At 37.7% G+C, this 11,314-nt stretch overlaps 1 protein-coding gene across 1 annotated transcript in view; it reads left to right on the top strand.

Annotated features, from left to right (window-relative positions):
* The window catches only part of ADCY1 (adenylate cyclase 1), a gene marked incomplete at both ends in the record, with an annotated part of 153,946 nt that overhangs the window by 97,279 nt on the left and 45,353 nt on the right, over positions 1 to 11,314 (top strand). The window contains 2 exons of the mRNA XM_082479370.1: positions 7,231 to 7,389; positions 8,820 to 8,961. Coding sequence (XP_082335496.1) covers positions 7,231 to 7,389; positions 8,820 to 8,961 — 301 coding nt within the window. The remainder of the gene's footprint in view (positions 1 to 7,230; positions 7,390 to 8,819; positions 8,962 to 11,314) is intronic.

Below are 11,314 nucleotides of genomic sequence, written 5' to 3'. Positions count from 1 at the left end.
AGTCTTGGCCTTTAGAAGCATAATTAGATATACAGACCTTGTACACATTTTCCAAAGTCTTTTTTTTTTTTTTAAACCCTGGGAAGCAGTAGCTGATGCTGTCATGCTCTTAATGCCTAGCATTAATCTTTAATTCATTAGTTGTGCTGTGTTTCATGTATACAAATAAGGCAGTGATATAGCTGTCTGAACTTTCATTTTTTGAATGTTTAAGTTTTACTAATATTAGAAATGAAGCATGTTCCCTTTTGATGTTGTCATTTATTGGCTGCTGTCGTGATAATGTAAGCTTGAGAAAGGAGTTGAATTAAAAAGGAAGTGAACTGGGATTGTTCAGCCTGGAGAAGAGCCTGGACAATCTTATGAATGCATACAAATACCTGATGAGAGGGTGTACAGAGGACAAAACCAAACTTTTATCCGTGGTATCCAATGTCAGGGTAAGAGGAAATGGACACAAACTGAAATACAAGAAATTCCATATAAATATAAGAAAAAAATTTTTTTACTGTGGAGGTGGTCAGATACTGTAGACGTTGCACTGGAAGGTTGTGGAATTTGGATCCTTGGAGGGATTTAAAGCCCAGGTCCTGGCCAACCTTCTGTAGCTGACTGACCCTGCTGTGAGCAGAGGGATTGGTCTAGATGATTTCCAGAGGCCCTTTCCAGCATCATCAACTCCGTGATTCTAAGTGGATGGGCTGTAGTATGTTATCTCGACATGTTTAGTGAGGGTCTGTGGTAGAAGATAACTAACTGACAACTTCATTTTCTTTTTTAAAGAATTCATAAATTGTAAGTCTTTAGAGTGTGTAGTCAGTGATCAGAGCACAGTGAGAGGGCAAGATGGAGAAGAGGCAAGGTTATAGGAAGGTGCAAGATTTATTTAGGGTATTTGAATGGCTAGAGACCTATTCTGCATCCTTTGTATTTAAGCACAATTAATTAATCCCAGTTGCTTTTTTATAAATTAGGAATTGTGTGAGTAAGAACTGTAAGATCCAGGCTCAATGCATATTTCTGGGATAAATAAATAAATAAAATCACTTGAATTGTGATTCAACTGATGGATCTATGAAAAGTGCCTGTCTTAGAAATATGTACAACCAAGATGTCCTATTTTCCAGGAAATCGAGGAATAGAAGCTTCTAGTATCTCATTGATGGATCTGTGATTTGACTGAGTTGAATGTTATAATGAGTTCATAGAAATTTATGCTTTCTATTCTCTTCATGTTCTGTGTAAATGTTATTTAAGTATCCTAGAATATGGTGCTGCATGTGAGTATCATCTGATAATGCTGCCTCATTACATTTAGATTGAGATTTCAGGATAATTTTCAAAGAACATTATAAAATACTTAAAATTTTCACAATTTCATCTGCCTTCTACAAAGTTTTTTCTTTTCAAGGGCACAGTTAAAGTCAGACCAGAATCATTATGGGAGGATTATTTTTTTTTCCTTGAAAACCCCAACAAAACAGATAGTGTTATATTCTGTTTCTATTCCAAAAGAATTTCTGCTGTCAATGAATTTTGTGTCAGTGCCTCAGTACAGGCCAGGTATTTGTTCTACTTCAGAATCACTTAAACCATCATGGCAGTATTTAAGTGAGATTTAAGTGTTGGATACCACTGATGTTGCTTTCATCAGGTGGGTTTTAACTGTCAGATTTCTGTTAGTAATGTAATGAAAATGGTCATGTTCATTAGCACCTCTAATGTGCCAGATGTTACTCTAATGTGGCAGATGTCCTCACCTTGGTTTTGAACGTGTTAGGCCAAGTACGCTCTTCACCTTACTTAAATTGTTTGCCTTTGAAGGTTCCACTCTATTTACTACAGTATTTTACTTTCTAAATAGATATATTTATTAGCAAATTGCCATGTAGAAAAGTTTTGCCCAGCTACCCAAGCTCTTTCTTCTCCCCCCCATAAACTGGCTAGAGTTCTGGTTTAAGCTAGTGTTACGGGGACAATTTTGTACATTCTTAATAATAGTTTGTCTTTCCTTACAGAGCACTTCATCAACTTATATAAATTATATTAAACATTTCTTTGGCTTAGTCCAGAAATATAACCTCATAGGAGATGAAATGTGATGAAATGAGAGAGTTATTTAAATGCACTCGATAATGCCACAGGGCAAGAAGCGAACTGTAATGTTTCCAATTAGAAATGAGGAGGGAATCTGGGTGAGCAGGATATAAATACTAGATTTGGGACTGGGCCAGAATACTGGGGTTAACATCCATAAACTTGTCAAAAGTGTAATGGGATCTTGTAATCATTCATGTCGTCACATAAACGATACATTTTCACTTCTTCCCTTGACATTTTACTGGGATGCCATTTTAGTACTCACTCAGAAGGAATTGCACCACCAGCTGCATCACTGGCTATGTCTATGTTAGCAGGTAGCATGGCACAGTAGGAGCACATCTGTAGATCATAGCAGCAAGTGCTGACTATTTCAGTTTAACCTATACATATTAGGGGGGGAGGAGGCAGAGGTTTACTTTAGAATAGGTTTCCTCTGCCCCACTGTATTGAATGTTCCTACTGCATGTGGAGTTTGAAGAGGTCTGAAGGAAAGTGTCCGTGAACCTTTGCTTCTTGAAATCTGGGCACCCCAGTGGGGTTTATCAGGAGATAGATCAGCTTTTCTTTGTGTCACGTAGGTGAGTTTATCCCATATGATTGACTCTGCTTGGTATGGATGACTTCACCATTCATCCATGTATGACCTCACAAATGGAAGTTGTGCTTATTTTGCACCCACACATTGTGTTGCTGCTTGGTTGCATGGGACATTGTGTAGGCTGGCGCTTGAACTGTCACCTTCCCATGGGTTTGGTCATCAGCTGACCAAAGGCACTGGAAAAGGGAGAGGAACTACAGCAGCCAGTTTGAGGAAGCCCAACTGAAATGTCAAATTTTCCTGTGTGATTTTTTTGTCTGAGGAAGAAGGCAGAAGCACTAACTTTACTGATGTCAACACTGTTGATACTTTTCCCCTGATCCTCCAGAGGTCCAGGGCCTGGGGAAGCTTGGATTGGCAGGAGTGAGTTGACCTTCAATTCTGGGAGAACCAGCAACTTCATTTTCAGCAGTGGAGAACACTGTCTACCATAAACTGACTTCACCACCATTGGTGAAAGCTCAGTCAGCTTGCACCTCTGTCAAAGTGAGCCTCTTGACTGCTGAAGCCATCAAACCTTCACAGCCCAGGCTCTCTGCCCTAGCTTCCTGCTGCCATGCTCCAGGTGAGCAATGTACTGGGAAAGCATGCAGCTCTGGTCAATATTGAAAAAACAAACAAACAAAAAAACAACCAAAACCACAAAAAACCCCAAACAAATAAAAAAAACCCAAACCTGACCTGAAGAAACAGCTGCTTAAACAGGACAGCAAAAGTTTTCAAACAACAAAACGTGGCCCCCACCATATGGGAAAACAAATCTGAGAGAAGGCAAGGGGGCCTGGTGTATGGGTATTACTTGGTACTTTAGGCCATGCCCTGCAGCCTCTCCTCCCATGACCTGCTGTGCTGACAGAGGTGTTCATAGAAAGATAGTCTTTGTCGTTAACATCCAAGAAATAGCCAATTCCTGATGATGTTGAAATGGAACTGATGCAGATATATTTAGGGAGACGCGCAAAAATAAAGGACACCCTTAACTTAGAACCGTGTATATATAAAAAGCAAATGAATGAAACTGAACCAAAAATCTTGTCTATGCCTTTAACCAGGAAACATCTATTTCTATGCAGATATTTTTGGACCTAAAGAAAAGCCCTAAATAACTTATAAGAAATGGGATGCAGAGCCTTTTTTTTTTTTTTTTTTTTTTTCCTTCAAATGCAGCACAGGTCTGGAGCTGTTCTGCAGATGATCTAAATTACTTTGATGGTTTGTAGCAGCACATGAAATATTTGCAGCTAAGGAGAGAACTAAAATTTAAAGGCTTGTTAGGTTACTTGAGCTATAGATGGTTATCTTATTAGTCACTTATATAGGCTCTGCATGCTTCTAGTTTAAAAAGAATATGTTTTTTGGTTTCCATGTCTTTCTGGCGCTACTTTTGTGTTAACATTTGGAAAACTTTCGAGTATATTGTATCTTTCCACTTACATTTAGCTTGAGGTTTTATATATTGTCTGAGATTGAAAAAAAAAAATAACATTCATTTGTGAACAGAAAAATTCACACGCTTGCAGGTTCACCAATGAAGATGATTACATAGGCACTTAGTTATGCAGTAGAACATAGACAGTTAAGCAAAGTGTAATCCTGAAGGGCTTTGGCTTGCGGGGTGTGGTCTTGGTGTAAGGTCAGTCTGTTAATGGTTAAGTTATCATTAGGTGCTTATATTATTAGCTCCTTCCATTTCTTTCAAGGCTTTGTCAAGCAGTGTGGACAACAAGCCCTGTAACACTCAAGTCCTTTTAGGACTCCTTGGAGTAATTTTTGAGGCTTGACTGGGAACAGATACTGAATAAAGGAAAGCTGACTTGCAGTCCGTAGAAATAAGAGAAGAAAATATTTAATCTTTCAGAACGCTGTGCATAAGGCTTTATGTGCTGTTGCATAAAATATGACTGAAAAACGTAGTATGCCCACATTCCCTGTGGGGACAAAAGAGATCTCCACATCCCTCACATTAGTGATGGCTGACATGGTATATACTTCAGCACTTAACGGCTGTAGAGTTTGGTAATTAAATTGAGGTCAGGTATCTTGTGCTGCTCACCCCACATCTTGACCTATGCTGCCCTTTCTATTAATTGTATTTAAAGAAGTACAACTATACAAGAGACAAATGCAGTGACTGCTCCTGAAGTAGTTGAAAAGTCCTCCTAAAGATCTGTCTGCCAAATCCAGTGTAGCTGGATGATACTTTAAAAAATATAATGGTAAATGAAGATCAAGGGAAAATTATAGCCAGAGCCTCAGTTTATGGTCTTCTCCTATTAAATGCAATGGAAATTTTAAACTTAAAAACCTAATCAAAATCAAGTCTTATGCTGATTTCATATATTCACCGGTACTCTCTCTTTTTGTCCTGCAGCTTAACTGTGGAATGCCAGGTGTCTCTAACAGAAAAAGCTGCAGATATTTATGCACAGTGTTATCTCTGCATGTAATGTGAAAGACTCTTAGCTTCAAGGTTCCTTTACAGTGTTCACAAGTCAGTACAGGGTACAAGTTATAGCGTGTCCTGCATTCACAGAAATGAAGAATCCTTCCTTACTGTGGCACCAAAATTAAAAATGCTTTTAATAATGACTTTGCCAATTGTTTCCTCCTTTCCCAGCTACACAATGAAAATCTCTGAAGGCTAGATTTAATTTACAGGTGCAAGTTCCATAGTTATATGTGGTTTCTGTGGCACTCTTGCAGGAACTTTGGAAAGATATTAGTGTTTATAATTGCTCTTCATCTGCTGTTCTTGCACTGATTTATTGCTTTCATCATTGTCTTTGTCCTGTAGTCCTGTAACTGAGTAATTGAACCAAATAGAACATAGTAGAGTGGAGTCATTGCTTATCCATTTGCCTTCTCAACTAGTACCTCTTCATACCTCTTTTCTGACAGAAACTGTACGAGCATTTAAATATAAGTCTGTGCCCTTTCGGTCTCACTGTAGGAAATGATGCGTAGCTGAGCATACCATAAAGGTAGAGGCGCAGCACAACTCTGTGTGATTACTAGTAGTTGCAACAGTTTCCTAGCAGTAGCATAGGGTGAAAATATCAGTTGAAAAAATAACATGAAATATTAAATGAGTATCATCCAAGAAGACTGACAGCCTGAGACACTTGGGAAAAAAAAATGCTAATTTTTCACTGGGTAGATTTTCATTCAAGTGGAATTGTACTTAAATGATGAACTTAGAGAACACTACAAATCTAAACTGACAACATAAATGAGACAATAACTTTTAATTATTTTTAACCCTCTGTGCTGCACAGAGAGGAAATGTTGGGGTCCATACTATGCTCTTTTCCCAGATTATTTTATATTATTTTAGTTAAAAAATAAATGTTTTACACTATTACCTTGATGTCAAGCCACTGCAAAGAAAAGAAGTAAGGAAAATAAAGTATTATTTTGATATTACAGATGGAGAACTGAAAGAGGATAAAATTACTTTGAGTCACCATGAACTGTGGTAAAAGAGGAGAGAAATTAAATGCAAGTCTTCAGTGACTCAAGTTTATGTTTTACTCACAAGACCAATCTTTTCCTTAATGCTTAATATTAAACTCCTTCATGATGAAACTCGGTTAGCCCATGTAGAATCAGTCATGATCTTTATATGAGTGAAGTGGGGCAGGCAAAAAAAGAATTTGAGAGAGATAAATCTACCAACCAGTAAACCCAAGTCTAGGACAAGGAGAAATATTAACAGAGATTTTTAGTAAAAAGAAGCCAGATAGCCCTTTTTAATACTGAGTTGAATGCAGTCTGGAGTAATGGTAGAACTGAAACATGGTTGCTTATGTTCATGTCAGGTTAAAATAAAGCCTATTGAGATAATTTTTAAAATCTTCTTTTGATTCCAACAATCATGTTGTGGTCACTTGTCGTCCTGCTGAAATAAATATGCATCGGGGAAAAAGGGACATTTATGAAAAAAAAAAAAAAGTAAGTATGTGAGAAATGCAAGAGAAACAGGAAAGCACAGGAGTTAAGCTGGCTGTCTCTGAGTTATTTGAGCTACAATCAGAAAGTTCTTTGTTTATGTCCCAGTAAAATATCTAAGTTTCTGTAGCACAGTGATTGCAAATACTGCAACAGGGGCAAATAAAACATAAAAGTTATAGTCTTAGGGAAGTTTCATGACAAAGCCATTTACTACACTTGCTTTACTGTCCTCTTTTTTTTTATTTTATTAAATGTAATGAAACGTAACCTTTTCTGGCTTTCTTTGAAACCTGGAAAATTAAATTATAATGGATTAGATCAAGAAATTTAGAAATACTGAGATTTTGGTCCAACAGTAATTAAAATATGACCAAGAAATTATTTCTTTGGAATTCCAATTGGGTCTTTGAAACTAGTAAAGGAAAAGAACAGTACATGAATATATAATTTGAGATTTTCAAAAGATCCTGTCTATTCAGTCATGTATATATATGTTAACTTTTGGGGAAGGAGAGAAAAAGAAAATCAAGAGCAATGCCATTGTCGAAAGAATAATATTCTGATGCTGTCTATTCTAGATCTGTTGCAGAAGCCACAGAGGTTGATCTCAACATGAGAGTTGGATTGCATACAGGCAGGGTGCTTTGTGGGGTCCTGGGTCTCCGAAAATGGCAATATGATGTCTGGTCAAATGATGTGACTTTAGCTAATGTAATGGAAGCTGGAGGACTGCCTGGGTAAGTCTGAGAAAGAACCATAGAAAAAGAAAGAGAAACCTGTATGGGTGAAAAAATTGGTTCCTTCTTTGAGGCATTTGCAATGGAATTGCTGTCGATAAGAAGGGTTGTGTTCAGCAAAACCAATCAATGTATTATGTGATTTATCCTGTGGAATTCTCCAAATGATCTTGATATTTACATTACTAATAGGTTGGATTAGAACGAAACATTTCCAAACAAAATCTTTGTTTGAAGCTGCCAAATAAAAAGCGTAGGAATGGGGCAATTGTAGGAATGCTAGATTTTCACCACTTCATGTTATAAAAGTAAAACCATCTAGTAATTCCAAGAAATCTTTAGCCTTGTACCTCTACACATGGGGGGGGGGGGGGTGCATTACTCCAAGGTTTCCAACACTAGTAGTGTGCTATAGAAAAAAAATTGCCTGTTTATGAACTCGGATATTGATGGTGTGTGTGCAAATGATACAGTAGCACATAAACCTGCAGCCAACCCTTGGGGCACATCCTGGAATTTTAAGTACTCCTTGGACAGCCGTGGACTCAATTTAAATGTACAAAGTGTGCTTTCGCAAAGGTGCACGGGAGTGATTCTATGTGTAGCTCACATTTGGACTGGGACCTACCATTCTCTGTTGGATTTTTACAAGATCGTGATTTGATGAACAGGGGGGCAATGGAACCTCTTAATTTTTGTGGTTAAGATGAGTGAATTTCTATTTATTAAGTATGTCTGCTTAGACAATTTTGGCTGTGTATTTTGTATGTTCCTTACCTTAAGGCTTTTAAGCAAAAAAAAAATTGAACACATGTTTAATAGAGGAAAGCAGTAATAGCTTTTCAGGTATCCTCTGTGAAGACATTTCAAATATAAGGGGTCTATTGGGTGAAAATGTGAAGACAGTTTTCAGGATAAGAAAACTCATGAATAGTGTCAAAGATGGATTTTCTGCCAAAACAAAGTGAATTAGAAAGCTGCCTACAAAACAGAGTAAGTGAAACAAGTCAGAGACACAAAGGGGAACGGAAAAATAAGTTTTTCTTTTATGCAGAGGAGAGATTCAGAGTGTGAAGTCAGAAATTTCAAACCAGCAGGATGTTTGTCCAAGCAGGCAGTGAGGTAAACACTTAAGAAAGCCACACAATGTGGAAGATGTGCAGACTTTCACTTTCTACAAATCAACAAATATGCAAGTGTTTGGACAGTCAACAGTTATCTTTCTGCTCACTTTGCTCAAGTTTAGGAAACGCATAGAAATATATCTATTTGGCTGAAAAGAGAAAACAATTTTTTTACATCAAAAATGGGGTTTTGCATGTAATTTGACCTCTTTACAATCTTCTGCACAAGAGTGTATTTCAGTAACAACAGGCTCATACTGTATCTTTCTTTGCATTAAGCAAGAATGTCCGATTTTTCCTCTCCAGGAAAGTTCACATTACAAAGACCACCTTAGAGTGCCTAAATGGGGACTACGAGGTAGAACCAGGATATGGTCATGAAAGGAATAGTTTCTTGAAGAAGCATAATATTGAAACATATTTTATTGTGCCATCCCATCGTAGGAAGGTAAGCTCCACAAATTCTAGCTTGTTCTGTGATATGTTTTCATAATTTAACAAATGTTCTGTGATATTCTGAAAGCAGAGGCAATACAGGTATTTCTTATTTATAAAAGCTCTTCAAACACTCCTGAAATTAGATCTTTTGGTTTTGACTGAGGAATACTAAAAAAGCTAACCTTGAACATTACATAGAGAAGATGTTCAGTTTACTTTTGAAGTTTAAAAATAGAACAATTTTTCCCTTTATGCTCCCAAAAAAAGAAGACTGTTGTTTTATTCAGATTCTGTAATCGTTCTATAAGAAATTATATGATGTTACTCCAAAAATTTAATTCACTCTTCCCTTCCTTCTCCCTTGAAAAGAGTGTTTCAGAATATTAATGCGCACAGATTGGCTATTTTTCTTCTAGTTTTCTTTACTCTTTCATTCCCATATTCCCATGCCATTTTGCTCGTGCTCTCCTAACCCTTTCTATAACCACTTGTGATACTGGTGGCTGCTTTACTGGGCCTGGAGGATTCTCCAATGAATAGACACAGAAAAAAAAAAAAAAAGTATTTATAGACATGTCATGCCCACAGTGGAAATGTTAGTGAAATTAATTCAGCAGTGATTGAAGTAACATGCCCTGGAAGTCTGGAAAAGCTGTCGTGTTGCCAAGCTGTACAACACAAGCCCTTTTACCCAGGTCAGAGGAAGAGGCCGCAGTCAACCATCCTGCTTTCGAATCTATATACCACTGTACCACGGATCAGGTATTTATGCTGAAGTTGAGTAAATTTTCTAAGATTATTGCAACAAATAATATATCCAAAACACGCATGTTTTTTTCTCCTGCTACATTGAGCTGCTCATGACAAATTCAATGTTTTCCTTGCTTGCTCTGCCACCTCAGATTCCCACAATGATTTTGGTCATCCCTTTCTTATCTTAGCTGCCCTTCCCTCCAAGTTTTCTCAAGCTCTCCTCTCCCTTCAGCTTCTTCCTTTTGTCAGACCCCTGGAGATATACTGGGGAAAGAGGAGTAAGTCAGTAGTGTTGTTGAGGGACAATAACGTTTTCTGCTCTTTTCTTGGTTTTGGCGGAGAACAGAAAATGGAAAGTGTGGAAAGAATAAGGTAAGAGAAGATTTTAGCTCATTTGAGCAGGAACTTCATTTCTTAGATGTTTCTCGGGATTTAGCCACCCCTGATGGAGATGGATGTGACTTCTCGTTCTAACCAGATTTTCAGGATAAGGAGAACAGAGGCTCAGCAACGCAATGGTAATGTCTTGAGTCTCAGCTTGCAGTGAAGGTGGTGACTGGTTTTCCAATAGGTTCATTCGTAGTCACACCTTTCTTCCTTAAGCAGTTACTGAGTTTAGGGCAGCCTTTTGTTCAACTACAAAATGGAGTCTTGAAAGTCCATAATCATCATTTAAACACATTCAGTCTGTTCTAACCTTTTCCACATCAAATGAGGCTTATCTTAAAAGCTATCTGCCATAACATGTTTACAGGCCAAGAGGAACTTTACTGCTCTTTATCTCAGCCAGACAACTTAGGATACACATTTTTGCACCCTTCTCTTCTGAGACTCTGCCCAAACAAGTTTCACTCAGGAATTTGACCTTTAAAGGGAAATTTATAATATCCAATTCTGAAACTAAGTATAAAAACAATACAGACGAGGTTTTAAAGTGATATCAAAGTTCCGTGCTTGAGGGTGTTAGCCAACGGGTGTTTGACAAAACTATAATCGGGGAAAAACAGGCCATCTTGAATTCCTTGCCTGCAGTCAGTTTCTTGAATTTGATTACTTAGAGAGTTTTTATGGAAATATTGGGAGTCCGGTCACCAGGGAACTTTGATTCTGGAAGTGAAAACTCCTGTTGTTTTATCCCCAAAAGGTTGCTGCAAGGGTGTCTTCTTATGCACTTCCTCCAAAGCATCTTGTTATTAGAGAGACGGAGTGTTCTCATCTGCTGTGAAAATCATGCAATCTCACGTTTTGTTCTTCTGCTGATATATGTGATTAGATTTGGTTTTAGGTAGTCTGAAAGAAAACAGGCGGAAAAACAGTGGACTAGATTCTGGTTTGGCAGTCAGTGAGAGATTTTTCTGGTGGCTTTCTTGAAACCAGAATCAATCCCAATAAAGAGGAAAACATAAGGGAGGGGGGGTGTTAGTTAAGGTACGTGTGTTTCTTGTTCCTGCTAGATTTGCTTGTCTTGGTTTTCTGCTGTTTTTACTCCTACAGCATTATGTATAATTTCATTTTCTATGTTGTTATGTATTAGGTTTCATTTTATAATGAGAAGAGAAATAGCTGAATTTCAGGAAACTGTTGGTAGCTTGGTGCACAGGGACAAGTAG

Source organism: Vanellus vanellus (assembly GCF_965231255.1).
Source record: "Vanellus vanellus genome assembly, chromosome: 2".
Lineage (NCBI taxonomy): Eukaryota > Metazoa > Chordata > Aves > Charadriiformes > Charadriidae > Vanellus > Vanellus vanellus.
This window is presented reverse-complemented; position numbering and strand designations above follow the sequence as displayed.